This window comes from Orcinus orca, chromosome 2 (assembly GCF_937001465.1).
Source record: "Orcinus orca chromosome 2, mOrcOrc1.1, whole genome shotgun sequence".
NCBI lineage: Eukaryota > Metazoa > Chordata > Mammalia > Artiodactyla > Delphinidae > Orcinus > Orcinus orca.
In genome coordinates, this window is record NC_064560.1 from 54,134,018 (window position 1) to 54,153,966 (window position 19,949).

Below are 19,949 nucleotides of genomic sequence, written 5' to 3' on the forward strand. Positions count from 1 at the left end.
GACTACACTTCCCAGAGGAAGTATATGACAACCTAGGGACCTGGAAGGGGTCAAGGTTGAAATTAATTCCAAAAAGCGTATTTGAAAGAACTAGATGGGTAACTGCTGAGATTGAAAGCTAGATGTGTGTGTGTGTGTATCAGGCACTGTTTAACCTCAGCAGCTCAAAGGTGTACATTTAGCTCTGCTTCTTCCCAGAGCTGCACTACGATGTCAGTAAATGGATAAAGTATAAATCCCCAGGACAAGAGAATGGGAGAAATAGTGATGTGTTTTTAAGCTATATAAGGTAGATAATTAGAGGCTTCTTATTTAGCCAAGGGGAGGAAGGCAGCAGATGAAGGTGCTGATGAAACTACGGCGGGGGGTGGGGGTAGGCATGGCATCTAGGGAACAGGCGATCCACATCCTCCCCATTCCCCCAGAGATGTTTGCTCTCTGGAGAAAGGGAACTAAGAGCCTCTGGAGTTGGGGACACCTGGCAGTACTGCACCCAGAGGCCCTGAATCAGAGCGCATTTGCTGGAGAGTGAGAATAGCTCCAGCTAAACACTGTGAACACTGTGTTTAGTCACAGTACAGGAGACTGGACGTCTCTTCTTTGGGTAAACGGAACAGCCCAGGTAAAAGACCTACTGGAAGTAGATCTGTGACGCCCCTGCCATAGGAAGAAACGCTTGCTTGCACTGCCTTCAGTGGGATTAAAGGAAAAGTTATAAATGTTGACACAGGAGAAAAGAAAAAAATAAACAGATTTTACATAAAGATTATAGTATCAGAATGACATTTAATAATTTAACTTCTTGACAATAATTGACAGGAAAGGCAATGAATATAATTTTCAAATAAATATATTTATACAAATAAATTTAAAATTTTTAAATTTACAAATAATTTTGTTTAGAATTCTAAGGTTCAATATGAATGTAAATACCAGGTAACTACTGTTTTCATTATGAGACTTAATAGTAGTCTTTGATTTCATAAATTCTGTGCATCTGTTTGACAAAAATACAAAGTAATTTTTTAAAAGATTTGAGACAATAGCTGGAGGAGACTTGGAGCTGTGAACAGTTCAGTGACAAGGACTGTTAATTAGCAGTGTTAATACGCTTGCTAGATGAAAAACCATGGAACCTAACCCAGGCCTGCAGTGCAGGTGTCTTTTGTGCAGTTCTAACATAGCAAACGTAATATGTAGGGCCCACAAACATTCCATTAAAAAGTGAGGTTCAGAAATCACCAGCATAAGAGGGATATTAAATCTCAGGGACGAATAGCTAACTCTCATGGAGCCATCACAGAAAACCAGGGACCAGACAGTTTTTTGCTAAAATTGCTCTTTCTGGTTTACTTTCTCCTGAGCATTACTAACCCTTTTCTGAAGAAGCAACCATTAATCTTTAATACTCAGGGCTCAGAATTACTTTATTTCTGAACTGTAGTGATTACATCTTTCCCGTAGTACCTAGTTTTATCTAAATTGTGCCTCTGACTACTCTAGTTCTGAATAGGTATCAAGATTGTTAGAGTTAGGTCAGCTTTTGGCCAGTATCATTGAATCATTTTTATCTGACCATGTAAACAGTTTTAGTAATTCTTCAAAGCCATATTGAAATACAACTTGTTCAGTTGTTTAGCATCAAATGGAGTCAGATTGCAGAGAGTTTGAAATTTTGAATGAACAAAGATGAAAGTTTATGCTCCATCCTGGTTACCTGGATTATATTATTAAAATATCCTTTAAGACTTATTTGCAGTTGCTTTTAATTTAATGATAAATGTAATTTAAAGAATTATTGCTTGTAGCTTACTCTGCATCACGGCACATGACATAACAGGCATTTGTGACGTGAAGGAGCCTGGACCGGTGTTTCTGAAGGCTGTAGTGTCGGGGCCCTGAGTCGTGCCCTACCCCGGATACTTCTTCCTTTCCTGTTCATTGTCCAGGATGTCCCAGCCCTCCATGCCCACTCCCCTGTGTGCTTCAGCTTGGCTGTGGGAAAGCAGAGAGTCAGAGATTTATTCTACCAAATGATTTGTTTTGCAAAATAAGTTAACTCCAGCTGCCAGTAAACCTCTCCTTACTTTGCTGTTTTCCTCATTAACCCAGGAGTGGATCAAGCGTTGCCTCCAGAGCGCCGGGCTCCAGTTACTCCTTCCTCCGCCTCTCGCTATCACCGCCGAAGGTCCTCAGGGTCACGAGATGAGCGCTATCGGTCGGGTAAGGCACCAGGTGTGGGGTCTGTAATGTGGGTGATGGTGAAATGAACGAGTGGGCACATGTCTGCAGAAGCTGTGTGAGTATGAGGCAGTGAGTTTGGATGTCCCTGTGGTTGGTCATGTGGCCCACAGATGCCATCTTATCTCAGACACAAATATACCCTCTAGGGTACACATTAAAATTCAGTAAATAATAACTCTTTTTATATTTTTAAGATAGTTTCCATTATTTAGAATTTCACAAGAACTTAAAAAGTAACCTCTCATAAGCCAAATTTTGCTTATTTCTTTTAGGTGTTACTGTTTAAAAGTTTGGTTTTACTTTTCATAATCTTGGTCGCTAGTATTTTTTCCTTCTCTTTTAACCTCAGTGATTTCTGTTTTCAAGTACAATTTTCAAAAAAGTAATAAGATTCTTAATAAGTTATATGTTCTCCGTTTATTATTTCCTTTGTGTTTTATGATGTTGTGTATAAGAATGCTATCTTCATAGTTCCGTTTTATTGCAGTCATCACCTGGGCTTGACTGGCTTAAATTTCTTTCATTAATTGAGCATCAGGAAACTTGTATTGTGATTAATGTTTTACTTTTTGAAAAAAGTTTTTTTCCCCCAACATCTGGATTAAAGTTGCTTTTACCTGCTTCCCTAATTTTTTAAAAGAAAATTATCAGTAAGGGTTGTTGCTGGGACACCAGTTCAGGGTACATGTGGATTGCTCATGATGACAACCCAAATTATAACATTTATATATCACTTTATATTTTGCAAAGTACTTGCAAAGGCATTATCTCACTTGGTTTTTATAACAGAAAGGTGAAGTACTTATGACTGTTTCATGTTGCAGAAGAGGAAGCTGAGACTGCAAGAGGAGAAGTAGCTCAGCCAGTTCATACCAAGGTGGGTGGGTCAACCCTGTGAGCCTCTCAGCGTTGTGAATTTTTCCATTAATGGGGGCTTGCAAGATAAACCACCACCCTTCCCGCTAAGGAGCTGTGTGCCTGACTGCCTGGCCCTGCTCTCCTTTCTGGAAGGGAAGAAGGGGTAAGACAGATTTTATGGCATCAGAAATCTTCATCTGCGGAAGCAAGAAGAATGGTCTTGAGAAACTAGGAAGAAGCCCAGTGCAGCTTCACTGCTGCTCCTGCCTTCTTGGCCCCCTCAGGCCTGGTGCCTGGGACAGTATGTGGGGGTGGAGTGAGGGCAGGAGTTTGTTCCCAAATACACCTTCTTTTTTTTCACAGGTATTTTAACTCCTAGCACATACCAAGAGCACACTGTACTCATTCGGGCATCTCAAAGGCCCCTTTCAAATAATTAGGAGGGTAGCACACACATATGTGCTGTCGACTTGCTGTGGAATGTTTCCATTTTTTCCTTTGTCTTGAGTGTGTTGTTCATTTTATATATCACACATAGACACACACAGGTAGATACACATACATAGTAACACATACAGGAGACATACAGGTAGATAGCCACATGTAGACATACACATAGATATATAGGTAGACATGCACTTAGACACACAGGTAGACACATGTTTACTATCATCCATATCTTTAGTTCTCAGAGAAACTGGTCAAGTTCTTATTTCCATTTTATAGATGAGAAAATTGAAGTTCAGTGATTGTTAATGATAACTAACTCACCAAATTAGGATGCAAATCTAGCTTTGTCTGACCCTGTAATCTGACTTCTTACCAGATAGAAGATTATATCTCCTGTCCATTTCTAACCTGTATTTTTTGTGTTAATTTTTTAAGTTTAGATGGAAATTAAATCATAGTACGATCTATGTCCTACATTATATGTCTTTCCTAACGATGAGGGTGGAGGATGATATACCGTAAAAACTTTATATGGCCTTTGATAAGGTATATTGTCTTGTTCAAATCCTCCTAGTTATTTTGGGAAATCAGTAGGACAGGTGGCGGTGGTGTCACTGTTTTTCTTTTCAAGTAAAAGTCTGAGAGAGGTGAACACAGTACAATAGGAGGTGGTGATCTCTGGGCCTCAGGTGCGTCTCCGCTCACCTGTGCACACTACCACCCCTCTTTGTGGGCGGAGGGGAAGACTCGATGGAGGGGTGGTGCTGAGGAGAAGAATGGAGGGCGACGTCAGGGGATTGATTGTCACCAGTCCATAGGGACATGGCCAGCACAGCCCTCTGCAGAGGAAACCAGACCCCATCCTGTCCAGCCCCTACCTCAGGCCCTACTTTAAATCACTTCGTTCTCGTGAGCATCATCGTGAGGCAGGGGAAGTTCCGGTTTGCGTTAGTCCTTCCCAATTAGAACTCCAGACTCGGAACTCTCCCCACTTTGGAGGAAGCTGCAGAGAATTCCAGCAGCTCCTGTCCCTGCAACTTCGTTTCCTGTGGGCGTCTCTCCAGGCACCCTCGTCCCACTTCGTCTGCTTCTTTCTGGTTCCCTTCACTCGGTTGCCCTCAGAGGCTGTCCTCAACATAACGGCGCCCTGAATTCTAAACGCACGTTAGCTGGCGACACTCCTTTGCTCAAGAATTCCAGCAGCTCCTGTTGCTCTCAGAGTAAGAGTCGTGTGGCAACAGTGACCCACCATGTGCATGGTCTGGCCTCCTGTCACTCCACACTCTCGTCTTGCACGTCGCCCTCCTCTGCAGCCACACTGGTTCCCTGAGTGTTCCCTGTTTTTGTGAGGCATTCTCTGACCACCCAATTAAAATGGTAAAGCACCATGCCATCTCATACACAGTCCCTTCCCTTTCCAGCCTGATTTGTTTGCATCCACTGCATCTGTTACCCCTGGCATGCTCTCAGTCATCTGTCTGTCCATCTACCCATCTGTCAATCATCTCACTATCTATCTGTATCAGTAATCTATCATCTGCCTACCTACCTGCCAATATCAATCATCTGTCTATCTAGTTAGCTGTCTGTTGATCATCTGTCTACCAAGTTGTCTATCAGTCAACCATCTATTAGCTATCTATCATCTACCAATAATCTATCTATATACACCATCTATTTATCTACCTACAATCTGTCATCCGTCTACCCACATCTCTCTCCATCTGTCAGTCAGCTCTCTACCTACCATAAGAATGTAAGGTCCACCAGGGCAAGGATCTTTGCTTTGTTCATTTGTGTATGCCAGGCACCTAAAATAGTGCCTAGTTAATGGTTTTTGAAGAAAAGAAGGGTGATGAAGGGAGCAGAGCACATTTGGGAAAAGCAAGAAATTAGGTAGGAGGGGCCAGATTTTAAGGTATTTTGTATATGTGCTCAAGCATTTGGACTTTATCCTGAAGGTGCTAGGGTACCATTTGAAGATTTTAGGCAAAGTCACGTTTGGAGTAGTTGTGGGGTTTGAAGAGTACTTTGGTGGCATTGTGGAGATATGGATTAGAAGTGGAGTATTTGGAAAGACCCTGAATACCTGAGATATTTGTTTAGATCAGTCAGTGCCAGTGAGACTTGAGATGTCTTTAGAAGATAGTAGCTTGAGGACGTGAAGGCTGAGTTAAGGCAGGAGTGTGTGAGAGAGGGGATTGGGGGTGACCCCAAGATGTCTGGGTTGTACAGTTGTATAGATGATGGTCTCTGGGTCTGCCTTTAGAGAATTAAGTTTTTCATTCGTAGGTTAAAGATGGTGGAATTCGCCTCAGCTATTCACTTACTAAGTAGAGAATACATGAAAAATTGTGTAGACATTCCTTGAAGTGTCATGTAAGATGTGAAAAATAGGCCGTATATACTGTTTTAATTTTTTTTTAGTTTACACTCCTTTCAATTTTGAATAAATAATGACTGCTTAATTTACATAAGGAGCAAACATACCCAGAGGATCTTTCCATATGCTTTTGAAAGCTCAGTTGGGTTCTCGTTTTCTATAACTGACATGGAGCACCACCCCTTGTATAGGATGTCATCCGCCCTAGAGGAAAGCTAAGGAGGGCCTTTGGGTCATTCCCAGGGCTCATTTGGTAGTCTCATTCACTACGTTGTTATCTGCTATTTCCTGTTTTTAAATACTCTAGTCGGTTTTCTTAATTTAGACATTTCACTGATGTACTTCTTGGAGTTTATGCTCATATATTTTTTAAACTGTGGTTATGAAATCTTAAAAGCTTGTTTTGGTCTGTTACCAGTGTCCATGTTTCAGGATTTTCTGGTTTATTTTCTCCTGAGCCAGCACAGAAGATTTAAGACATTTAAGAGAAAAAGTTTTGTGACTTTAAGGAGATTTTGCTTTCTAAAATTCTTTGACCACTTAATTTGCAGTGGAGTTACTTTGGTTGCTTCAGTGACCAAATATATCAGCCAAGAAGTAATTCTATTATCTTTTAGACAATTGACCTAATTAACAGTCGATCTAGTCAACCATATAGTCACAGATTTAATCTCTCTTGGCTATACCTTTTCATTTCATTTCTAAACCCATGGCCTTACATGGTAATGAACTCCTACTAGAATTCTTTAGAATAGTGTGCACCTCTCTTCTTTTTAAATAATTTTCTTTGGGAACTAAAATTTGATTTGGAAAGTGAATGAATAGGCATTTACTGAATACCTAGAAAATGTCAAACTCTATATTGGGCACTTTATTACTTTCACTTGATAAAGTCTAACTTGAGCTTTAAAAGATTCTAGCTGTTTTTTTAAACACCTTTTTCCCTCAACCAAAAACCGTGGAAAAGAAAACCTTGAGACTTGAGTTGTTTGTATTCCAACCAAGACTGATTATGACAAGGAAGAATATATTAAAACTAAAATATAACATATGATTTCCTAATATGTTTTAAATGATTGTTTTGTCTATTTATGGGCTTAGGAACAGTTTGAAAAAAACTACATCTCATAATTTGTGTGCAGACATGGACAAGAGCAGCTGCCTTCTCAGTGCTGAGGTGTCCTGATCCACCCTGTGCTCATTCCTGGTAGAATGTCACGGAGCCCTGTCTTCCTCTAGGACGAGGAGCTAAAACAGAATCCAGGGACCCGTGGGGGATTCAAGACCCTTTCAGGGATGTCTGTGAGGTCAAACCCTTTTCAGAATAACACTAACACATTACTTGCCTTTTTCATTCTCACTTTTTTCATGAATGTACAATGGGTTTTTCCAGAGGCTGCCTGACATGTGGTGATATCATCATTCTGACCGCCAGTGGAATCTGTGATTGTGAAGTCTTGTGTTTTAAAAAGTTTTTCCGTTTCCTTTCTAATACAGTACATATCAAAGTATTAATCCCATAAATAAAACTTTTAAAGGTTTTCAGCAGTTTTTGAGTTTAAAGTGTTCTTTGGGTCAAAGAGTTTGAGAACCATTGCTATGAGACTTATAAAAATGGAATTTTTTTAATAGAAAATTGAGAGATAGTGTGAACTAGAAACTTCTACTTCTGAACCCATCCTTGAGACTGATTTTGTGCTGATGATGAAGTCTGATTCATAGCAATGATCAGTTTCCGGGACTAAGGACTTTATCCTAGTATTCATTCATTCACAAACATGCAAATAGGTTTGTGTACCGAGCATTCCGCTCTGGACTACACGTGAGGCAAAAATACAGAAAACATGTTTGCTTCCAGAGTTTATTTACCCTATAGTGAGTTCTTCCTTGACGCTGAAGTTTAATTTTCTAGATTGAGAAGTTTTCTCTTTCTCTAGTAAACTTGACAAGATTTACTCATTTTAATGTGGTTCCTAGTTCTGTGATGACCTGTGTTCTCTCTGAACAACTAAATGTTTCATTAGTTAATTTATTTTAGTAAAAATCAGGAAATAACATTTTCTTACTTAGAGTAAAAGAGAAGACTTAAATCAGACTGCATACTAAACTAAATATTCCCAGTGAAGGACAGGCTCCATCTGTGCAGAGCTATACCACCCAGCATGGTGGTCAGTATCCACAAGGGACCTTTTAAATTTAAATTAATAAAATTAAATAAAATTTAAAATTCTGTTTTTGTGCTTTACCAGCCACATTTTAAGGCATGTGGCTACTATACTGCGCAGTGCAGATATGGAAAATCATCACCACAGCAGAAGGTTCTCTTTCGTAATGCTGTACTAGGCCCAAGGTTGTGTAAGAATGGAGAAGGCATAAGATGCAGCTGAAGAGAGTTCTTTTTTTTGTTCTTTTTTTTTTTAACATCTTTATTGGAAAATAATTGCTTTACAATGGTGTGTTGGTTTCTGCTTTATAACAAAGTGAATTAGCTATCATATACATATATCCCCATATCTCCTCCCTCCTGCGTCTCCCTCCCACCCTCCCTATCCCACCCCTGTAGGTGGTCACAAAGCACTGAGCTGATCTCCCTGCGCTATGCGGCTGCTTCCCACTAGCTATCTGTTTTACATTTGGTTGTGTATATATGTCCATGCCACTCTCTCGCTTCGTCCCAGCTTACCCTTCCCCCCTGCCCCGTGTCCTCAAGTCCATTCTCTACATCTGTGTCTTTATTCCTGTCCTGCCCCTAGGTTCTTCAGAACCATTTTTATTTTTTTTTAGATTCCATATATATGTGTTAGCGTACGGTATTTGTTTTTCTCTTTCTGTCTGACTTCACTCTGTATGACAGACTCTAGGTCCATCCCCCTCACTACAACTAACTCAATTTCATTTCTTTTTATGGCTGAGTAATATTCCATTGTATATATGTGCCACACCTTCTTTATCCATTCATCTGTCGATGGACACTTAGGTTGCTTCCGTGTCCTGGCTGTTGTAAATAGAGCTGCAGTGAACATTGGGGTACATGACTTTTTTTGAATTTTGGTTTTCTCAGGGTATGTGCCCAGTAGTGGGATTGCTGGGTCATATGGTAGTTCTATTTTTAGTTTTTTAAGGAACCTCCATACTGTTCTCCATAGTGGCTGTATCAATTTACATTCCCACCAACAGTGCCAGAGGGTTCCCTTTTCTCCACACCCTCTCCAGCATTTGTTGTTTGTAGATTTTTTGATGATGGCCATTTTGACCAGTATGAGGTGATACCTAATTGTAGTTTTGATTTGCATTTCTCTAATGATTAGTGATGTTGAGCATCCTTTCATGTGTTTGTTGGCAATCTGTATATCTTCTTTGGAGAAATGTCTATTTAGGTCTTCTGCCAATTTTTGGTTTGGGTTGTTTGTTTTTTGATATTGAGCTGCATGAGCTGCTTGTAAATTTTGGAGATTAATCCTTTGTCAGTTGCTTCGTTTGCAAATATTTTCTCCCATTCTGAAGCCTGTCTTTTTGTCTGGTTTATGGTTTCCTTTGCTGTGCCAAAGGTTTTAAGTTTCATTAAACTTAAAATTTGTTTATTTTTGTTTTTATTTCCATTTCTCTAGGAGGTGGGTCAAAAAGGATCTTGTTGTGATATATGTCAGAGAGTGTTTGTTCTGCCTATGTTTTCCTCTAAGAGTTTTATAGTGTCTGGCCTTACATTTAGGTCTTTAATCCATTTTGAGTTTATTTTTGTGTATGGTGTTAGGGAATGTTCTAATTTCATTCTTTTACATGTAGCTGTCCAGTTTTCCCAGCACCACTTATTGAAGAGGCTGTCTTTTCTCCATTGTATATTCTTGCCTCCTTTACCAAAGATAAGGTGACCATAGGTGCATGGTTTTATCTCTGGGCTTTCTATCCTGTTGCATTGATCTATATTTCTGTTTTTGTGCCAGTACCATACTGTCTTGATTACTGTAGCTTTGTAGTATAGCAGCTGAAGACAGTTCTTAAAGGCCTGTTTGTCCAAAACTAATCAAACTTGATAGCTGTGCCTAGTAATTTAAACAGAAAATGACACAGTCAGATTTGCATTTTAGAAATATCAGTGTAGCAGGAATGTATAGTTAGTTGGGTTGGGATGGGTTCCTGGTTGAAGAGGGACATGTTAAGAGGATGTTGTATTTCAGGTAAAAAATGTGAATCAATTTGTGGGATGTACCAAAATAGTACTTAGAAAGAAATTGATAGAATAATTACAAAATTAAAACTGCTTACATTAGGTAAGAAGAGATCCTAGAAATTGAAGAAATAGGATTTAACTTTAGAAGTTAGAAAAGGAAAATTGAATGAGTTCCCAAAAAGAAGAAATGAGAAAACAATGAAGAGAATAAAGTGGAATAGAGGATATAGACTTGGTTTCCACCCTGGCCTGTAGTAGAAGCACAGAAGTCATCATACACATCCTCACCAGAAAAAGCTTTACAAATGGAAAATCAGCAACCCTTCTTTGAACCATCAAAGAACTGAGGTCGGGCTTCCCTGGTGGTGCAGTGGTTGAGAGTCCGCCTGCTGATGCAAGGGACGTGGGTTCGTGCCCCGGTCCAGGAGGATCCCACATGCCGCGGAGCAGCTGGGCCCGTGAGCCATGGCCACTGATCCTGCACGTCCGGAGCCTGTGCTCTGCAACGGGAGAGGCCACAACAGTGAGAGGCCCGCTTACCGGAAAAAAAAAAAAAGAAAAGAAAAGAACTGAGGTCACTGGGCAAACTGCTGCCCCAGAATTGGGGATGGATAATGGAAACTCTGAGAGAAAGGCTAAAGACAGTGCTAGAAATCAAAAACACTGTAGCTGAAATGAAGAATGAACTGATTGATAGACTGAAGGTAGATAGGTAAGAAACTCAGATCTACATAAAGAAAGGAAGAATGTTGGAGAAGGAATAGGTGATAAAATAAAATCTTTTGGTTTTCGTATTCTTAATTGATCTTACAGATAAACATTTGTTCAAAGTAATAATAGAAACAATGTATTGGGTGTTTATAGCCTGTGGATTAGTGAATGAATGACAGCAGTGTTACAGGAGGGAGGAATTTGGAATACTCTGTTATACGGTATTCATACTACCCTTGAGGTGGTATAGTGTTATTTGGAAGTGGACTTGGATTAATTGTGAATGTATATTGTGAACTTAAGGACAACCACTAAGAACAGTTTAAAAATCAAGTATAATTGATATGCCAAGAGAGAAGAAAAAATGGGATTGTATAAAATGCTCAATTAAAACTAGAAAAGACAGAAAAAGAGTGGAAGACAAAGAAACAAAGAACAAATGCAACAAACAGAAAACAGTAACAAACATGGGTAAATAGTAATCCAAATATATCAGTAATCACTTTGAATGTAAGTGGTCTAAGTGCACCAATGAAAAGATGGAGGCTGTCAGTGGGTCGAAAGCATAGCCCACTATATGTTGTCTACAGGAAACCCCCTTTAAATATAAAGACATGGATGGAGACAGATACACAGTACTAACACTAATCTGAAACCATGAGTAGCTATATTAATTTCATGTGGTGCCAACTTCAGAACAAGGAAAGTTATCAGAGATAAAGAGAAACATTATGTAATGAAAAAGGAGTCAGTTCTTTAAGAAGATACAACAACCCTTAATGTGTACATGTCCTGCCCAACAACAAAACATCGAAACACGTGGGACAAGAGCCAGTAAAACAGCAAGAATAAATGCACAAATCCACTGTTACAGTGGGAGACTTTAACATCTCTGTCAGTAATTGACAAATCCAGCAAGGACATCAGTCAACTGTATTTAACTGACAGTTATAGATTACTGCATCCAACAACAGCAGAATACACACTCTCAAGCTAAATACACCAAGATAGAACACATTCGGGGCCATAAAACACCTTGTAACAGTGAAAGCAGTAGGAATCAAACAAAGTATGCTCTCAGACCACAGTGGAATTAAACTAGAAATCAGTAACAGAAAAGTAGCTGGAAAACCCGCACATACGTGGAGATTAAATAGCACACTTCTAAAAAACACATGGGTCAAAGAAGAAATCTAAGCAAAATTTTAAAAATATTTTGAACTGAAAAAATGAAAATACAGGGATCACAATTTGTGGGATGTAGCAAAAGCAGTGCTTAGAGGCATATGTATAGCCTTGAATGTGTATAGTAGAAAAGAAGGATCTAAAAACAGTAATCTAAGCTTCAACCTTAGGAAACTAAGAAAAGGAGCAAAGTTAATCCAAAGAAGAAGGAAATAAATAAAAGGAGAAATAATGAAATTGAAAATGAGAAATCAATAGAAAAAATCAAGCCTAAATCTGGTTCTTTGCAAAGATCAATAAAATTGATAATCTTCTAGCCAGTTTAAGAAAAAAATAGAGAACACACAAATTACTAGTATCAGAAATGAAAAAGTGACCATCACTATTTATCCCATAGACAATAAAAGGATAATAAGGGAGTATTACAAACAACTCTGTGCCTACAGATTTGAAAACCTAGATGAAAATGACCCATTCCTTGAAAGACACAATTGGCCAAAACTTACCCAAGAAGAAATAGGTGATCTGAACAGGCCTGTGTCTACTAAAAACACTGAAACAATTCTAACCTTCCAAAACACCAGGCCAGATGGTTTCACTGGTGAACCTACCAAACATATATGGAAGAAATTATACCTATTTTCTATATCCTCTTTCTGCAGATAAAAGTAGAGGGAATACTTCCTAATTTGTTCTATGTGGCAAGCATTAATCTAATACCAAAACTAAACAAAGACATTACAAGAAAGAAAATCTACAGACTAGTACCTCTCATGAACATAGATGTAAAATCCTCAACAAAATATTAGCAAGTCAAATACAGTAATGGATGGAAATAATTATGCAACACATCCAAGTGGGATTTATTCCAGGTATGCAAGGCTGGTTTAACATTTGAAAATCAGTTAATGTAATCTATCGTATCAACAGGCTAAAGAAAAAAAACCCACATGACCCTGTCAATAGATGCAGAAAAAGCATTTCACAAACTCCAATACCCATTTTTGACAAAAATTCTCAGCGAACTAGAAGTAGGGGAGAATATCCTCAATTTGATAAAGAACATCTATGAAAAAAACCTACAGTTAACATAATATTTAGTGGTGAGATTTCCCACTAAGATCAAGAACATGGCAAAGATGTCCCCTCTCATCATTACTTTTCAACATTATACTGAAAGTCTTGGCTAATGCAATAGGACAAGTAAAGGAAATTAAAAGTATACATACTGGGGGTGATGTGATTGTCTATGTAGAAAATCCCAAAGAATCAAGAAAAAATCTGGAACTAATAAGTGATTATAGCAAGGTTGTGGAATATAAGGTTAATATTAAAAAAGCCACTTTCTAGGGACTTCTTTGGTGGCGCAGTGGTTAAGAAACCGCCTGCCAATGCAGGAGACACGGGTTTGATCCCTGGTCCAGGAAGATCCCACATGCCACGGAGCAAATAAACCCGTGTGCCACAACTACTGAGCCTGCGCTCTAGAGCCTGCGAGCCATAACTACTGAAGCCTGTGCACCTAGATGCTGTGCTCTGCAACAAGAGAAGCCATGCAATGAGAAGCCCATGCACAACGAAGGGTAGCCCCTGCTCACCGCAACTAGAGAAAGCCGGCACGCAGCAACGAAGACCCAGTGCTGCCAAAAATAAATAAATTTATTTTTTTAAAAGCCACTTCCTTATATATCAGCAATAAACAATTGAAATTTGAAATTAAAAACACAAGGTCATTAAACTATAATTCAAAAGAATACATGCACCACCCCTATGTTCATAGCAGCACTATTTACAATAGCCAAGACATGAAAACAACCTAAATGTCCGTCAGCAGATGAATGGATAAAGAAGATGTGTATATATACAATGGAATACTACTCAGCTATAAAAAAAGAAATAATGTCATTTGCAGCTACATGGATGGACCTAGAGATGATCATACTAAGCAGAGTCATAAAGAGAAAGACAAATACCATATGGTATCACTTATATGTGGAATCTAAAATAGGACACAAATGAACTTACCTATGAAATAGACATAGAGAGCAGATTTGTGGTTGCCCAGGGGGAGGTGGGGTGGGGGGGATGGATTGGGAATTTGAGATTAGCAGATGCAAAGTATTATATAGAGAATGGATAAACAACAAGGTCCTACTGTATAGCACAAGGAACTATATTCAATATTCTGTAATAAACCATAATGGAAAAGAATGTGAAAAAGAATACACACATACATATATCTGAATCACTTTGCTGTATACTGGAAACTAATGCAATATTATAAATCAGCTATGCTTCAATAAAAAACCAAACAAAAAACCAAAACAATGTTGTTTACATTAGCACCAAAAACATGAAATATTTAGGTAGAGCTCTAAAAAATGTGCAAAGCCTATATGAAGGAAACTATAAAAGTGATTAAATAAATCATAAGATCTAAATAAATGGGTAGGAAGACTCAATATTGTCAAGATGTCAGGTCTTCCCAATTTGATCTATAAATTCAGGACAATCCCCGCCAAAATCCCAGCAAATTATATTGTGAATATCAACAAACTGATTTTAAAGTTGATATGAAAAGGTAAAAGACCCAAAATAGCCAACATGTTATAGAAGAACAAAGTCAGAGGACTGATACCACTTGACTTCAAGACCTGCTATAAACTAGTAATAGTCAAGACTGTGAGGTATTGGTGAAAGAAAAGACATGTAGGTCAATGGATCATATTTTAGACAGCCCAGAAATAGACCAACATAAATACAGTTAACCAATATGTGACAATCTTTTCAACACATAGCACTGGAACAACTGGACTTTGACATGTTAAAAATGAACCTAGATACAGATCTTACAGCTTTCACAAAAATTAACTCAAAATGGATTATAGACATAAATGTAAAACAAAAAGCTATAAAATTCCTGGAAGATAATATAGGTTACCTTGGGTTTGGTGATGACTTTCTGATACAACATCAAAAGCGCAGTCCATGGAAGAAATATTGGTAAGTTGAACTTCATTAAAATTAGAAACTTCTGCTCTAAAAAAGACATAGTTAAGAGAATGAGAAACAAACCACAGATTAGGAGAAAAAGCTTTGCAAAGCACATATCTGATAAAGGACTGGTATCCAAAATATACAAAGAACTCTTAAAGTCAAGAGTAAGAAAACAAGCAACCAGTTAAGAAGTGGGCAAAAGGTCTAAGTAGATACCACACCAAAGAAGGTACACAGATGAAAAGTAAGCATAGGAAAATATACTCAACATACATCATCAGGAAATCACAAATTAAAACAATAAGATACTACTGTTAGAGTGGCCAAAATCCAGAGTGCTGGCAAAACCAAATGCTGCCAAGGATGTGGAGCAACAGGAACTCTTATTCATTGTTAGCAAGAATGCAAAATGGTGCAGCCACTCAGGAAGACAGCTTGGTGGTTTCTTAAAGCTAAACATACTCTTACAATATGATCCAGCAGTTACACTCTTTGGTATTTACCCAAATAAGTTGAAAATATATCCGTACAAAAACCTGCATGCAAATGTTTATAGCAGCTTTGTTCATAACTGCGAAAAATAAAGTCTGTTAGGGCTTCCTTGGAGGCGCAGTGGTTGAGAGTCCGCCTGCTGATGCAGGGGACGCGGGTTCGTGCCCCGGTCCAGGAAGATCCCACATGCCGCGGAGCAGCTAGGCCCGTGAGCCATGGCCGCTGAGCCTGCGCGTCCTTAGCCTGTGCTCCGCAACGGGAGAGGCCACAACAGTGAGAGGCCCACGTACCGCAAAAAAATAAATAAATAAAGCCTGTTAATTAAAAAAAGAAATAAAGGACAATGATAAAATTTAGAAGTTCAACAAAGATGATTCTTAGAATATACAAATAACATTGAAAAACCTCCAGTGAGAATGATAAAGCAGAGAGAAGACAGAAATAAATGATATAAGGAATTTAAAATGGGACATTACTACAGATACACAAGAAGAAAAAAGATAATTGGAATACTGTGAATAACCATGTGACGATAAATTTGAAAACTTAATTAAATGGATAAATTCCTAGTTTAAAAACTTAAGAAAAAATGGAAACCTTAAGTAATCCTATGACCAATAAATAAATGGAAACAGTAGCTAAAAATCTTCTCACAAAAAATATACCAGGCTCCGAAGGTTTTTATATTACGTTACACCCAGTGTTCAAGAAATGAACCAGTTTGATTCTAAACAAACAATTTCAGAGAATGGAAAGAGAAAAAAGCCTTCTGTGTTCATGTTCATTCTAGGACAGAGGCCTGTGTCAGTAACGGAAAAGGACAGTGATGAGAAAGGAAAACTACAGGACTTTATCTACAGAGAAACCCCCAACTAATCTATAGATTAATTGCTAGAAATAATAAGGATTTAGCATAATGTCTGGATATAATATGAACAGACAAAAATTAATAATATTTCTATACACTGGCAACATGTAAATATGTAATTTAAGTTTTTATGTACAGTAGCAATAAACTTTATGAGGAACCTGATGAAAAATCAAACAAAATATGGGCCAGACTTCCATGGTAAAAATTGTGAAACTTTATATGGAAGACATTAATGCCAAAATGAATAGATACCCTGTGATAATGGATCCTGCAGAGATATCAGCTCTCTTAATTTATATTTAATTCTAATAAAAGTCCCCACAGGGTCCTCTGTGGGACTTAAACTGATTGTAGAATTTATGTGGAAGAGCAAGAGCTAAGAACAGGCAAGATGCAATAAAGAACTGCAGAGGTGCCATGGGTGAATCTCAAAGCATCGTACCGATAGAAGGAAGCCTGGCATAAGAGACTGATGTTACAATACATTTGTATGAAGTTCTAGAAAATGCATAATAGTAGCAATAGCTAGCACGCTGGTACTTAACTGTGGCCTCCTCCAAGATGCATAGTGAAACCTCAACAGCCGTGATCCTAGCAGCAGTCAGCATTTATCCAGCACTTCCTTTGAACCAGACACTGCTCTAAACGCTTTTTGTTTAACTCATGTAATTTCTCTATCACATGTTTCAAGAGTGTCTCACTAGCTTGTTTCATGGTGAAGAGTCATTGCCTTTGTTTTTCTAATTAAATTTTGGTGTGCTTCCTGTGTACTTAGTTTGTAGCTGTTATAAAATTTTATCCCCCTTATTGCCCATTAAGGACAAAAGCATTAGTTAAAGGTGGTGGTTAAAAATAGGCTGAGTTTATGATGAAAAAAAAAAATGAAGATAATTTATACCTAGAGCAGAGCCTGGCACAGCAAAGGCACCAATCCGCATTCACTCAGTTGTTGAAGAGCGACATTCTTCATTCTTCATTGGAAACAGTTCTGAAGGCCAAAGACCCAGCAGGTGGAGTGGAGTGCAAGAGGTGGAGTGTCTGTATAGCCTCAATGTAAAGAGAGAGAGAGGAAGAGCACTGGTTGAGGAAGTGCATGGGACCTGTGTACGTGTCCTGAGAGAGCCTCTGCATCTGACGTGACTCAGGAGGGCCAGGAACCAGTGAAAGGGTTTAAGGAACAAGCAAGGTCAGTTGCTGTGCAGATGAATCTCTGTCACACGTCCTTGTTGATTGGACAGGCTTGAGTACCCACTGTTCTTCTAGGTCCTCTCTGCATGTCACTTCCTGCCCAGGCCTCTCCTGGCAGCCTGGGCCAGATGCCCATCTTCTGCATTCTTAGGTCCCACACTCTTCACATGTCGTATCCATCCCATCCTCCTGTCTGGTTGGTGTACTGGTCTCCATCCCCAAACAGCCTTCTTTGAGAGCAGAGACTAGGTACACAGTAGGTGCTCAATGAATAATTGAACACATGAGTGCAGTGGTCAGTACATGCCCCTCTGTACAGTCATGTACCTACATGTTTTTCCTGAGGACTGAGAAATGGAGGGAATGGAACTGAAGCAGCAAGTAGGTGGAACCAAATGGTGGCCCTGGCTCCACTTCTGACCAAAGACAGTGCTCGCTGGAAACACGCTTTCTTAACTACCATTCCTTTTCTTGTCGCCTCCGCTCTTCTCACCATTTTTACACACTCCCTGCCCCTGTACTTTTTTTTTTAATCAGTAGTTGCACTTTTGTTATAAACAGTAACAAATTATTACTGAAAATAGTGTTTTCCCAAAAGACTGCATCAGTTAATCCTTTACCTATTTTATATAGGTTCTCTTTAACTTTTTTGTTCTCAGAATCTTGGCTTTTATTGTCAAGTACATGATAGTCAATTATTTTTTCTTATTATCTGTTTTATACATATTAGTGTATACATGTCAATCCCAATCTCCCAATTCATCCCACCACCACCACCCCCCCACCGCTTTCCACCCTTGGTGTCCATACGTTTGTTCTCTACATCTGTGTCTCTATTGCTGCCTTGCAAACCGGTTCACCTGTACCATTTTTCTAGAGTCCACATATATGCATTAATATACGATATTTGTTTTTCTCTTTCTGACTTACTTTACTCTGTATGACAGTCTCTAGGTCCATCCAAGTCTCTACAAAGGACCCAGTTTTGTTCCTTTTTATGGCTGAGTAATATTCCATTGTATATATGTACCACATCTTGTTTATCCATTCGTCTGTCGATGGGCATTTAGGTTGCTTCCATGCCCCGGCTATTGTAAATAGTGCTGCAGTGAACAATGGGCTTGTGTCTTTTTGAATTATGGTTTACTCTGGGTATATTCCCAGTGGTAGGATTGCTGGGTTATATGGTAATTCTATTTTTAGTTTTTTAAGGAACTACCATACTGTCCTCCATAGTGGCTCTATCAATTTACATTCCCACCAACAGTGCAAGAGGGTTCCCTTTCCTCCACACCCTCTCCAGCATTTGTTTGTAGATTTTCTGATGATACCCATTCTAACCAGTTTGAGGTGATAACCTCATTGTAGTTTTGATTTCTCTCATAATTAGTGATGTTGAGCAGCTTTTCATGTGCCTCTTGGCCATCTGTATGTCTTCTTTGGAGAAATGTCTATTTAGGTCTTCTGCCCATTTTTGGATTGGGTTGTTTGTTTTTTTTAATACTGAGCTGCATGAGCTGTTTATATATTTTGGAGATTAATCCTTTGTCCACAGATTTGTTTGCAAATATTTTCTCCCAGTCTGAGGGTTGTCTTTTCGTCTTGTTTATAGTTTCTTTTGCTGTGCAAAAGCCTTTAAGTTTCATTAGGTCCCGCTTGTTTATTTTTGTTTTTATTTCCATTACTTTAGGAGGTGGGTCAAAAAAGATCTTGCTGCGATTTACATCAAAGAGTGTTCTTCCTATGTTTTCCTTTAAGAGTTTTATAGTGTCCAGTCTTACATGTAGGTCTTTTATCCGTTTTGAGTTTATTTTTGTGTATGGTGTTAGGGAGTGTTTTAATTTCATTCTTTTACATGTATCTGTCCAGTTTTCCCAGCACCACTTATTGAAGAGACTGTCTTTTCTCCATAGTATATCCTTGCCTCCCTTGTCATAGATTAGTTGGCCATAGGTGCGTGGGTTTATCTCTGGGCTTTCTATCCTGTTCCATTGATCTGTATTTCTGTTTTTGTGCCAGTACCATATTGTCTTGATTACTGTAGATTTGTATTATAGTCTGAAGTCAGGAAGTCTGATTCCTCCAGCTCTTTTTTTCCCTCAAGATTGCTTTGGCTATTTGGGGTCTTTTTTGTCTCCATACAGATTTTAAGATTTTTATGTTCTAGTTCTGTAAACAATGCCATTGGTAATTTGATAGCACAACTGTACTTCTATGTGCATATTTTACTCAAAGCACAAAAACAGTACGACCACAGAAGAAACTCTGGTGGAATTGAGCCTGGACAGGCCCTGGTTGGTGGTGGGGCTGGGGAGTGGCAGTAGTCAGAATCCAAGAAGCTCAGTTTCTCCCACACTTGTTTCTTCCCTGTCTTCTCTCTCCAGCTTAGAGTCTGGAGACAT

The 19,949-nt window shown here is 38.8% G+C and overlaps 1 protein-coding gene across 5 annotated transcripts in view; it reads left to right on the forward strand.

Moving 5' to 3' along the window:
• Window positions 1-19,949, forward strand: part of DIP2C (disco interacting protein 2 homolog C) — a 362,893-nt gene that overhangs the window by 183,929 nt on the left and 159,015 nt on the right. For all 5 annotated transcript variants that reach the window (XM_033403063.2, XM_049705659.1, XM_033403064.2 and 2 more), the window contains one exon: window positions 2,113-2,223. In XM_033403063.2, the coding sequence (XP_033258954.1) occupies window positions 2,113-2,223 (111 nt within the window). The remainder of the gene's footprint in view (window positions 1-2,112; window positions 2,224-19,949) is intronic.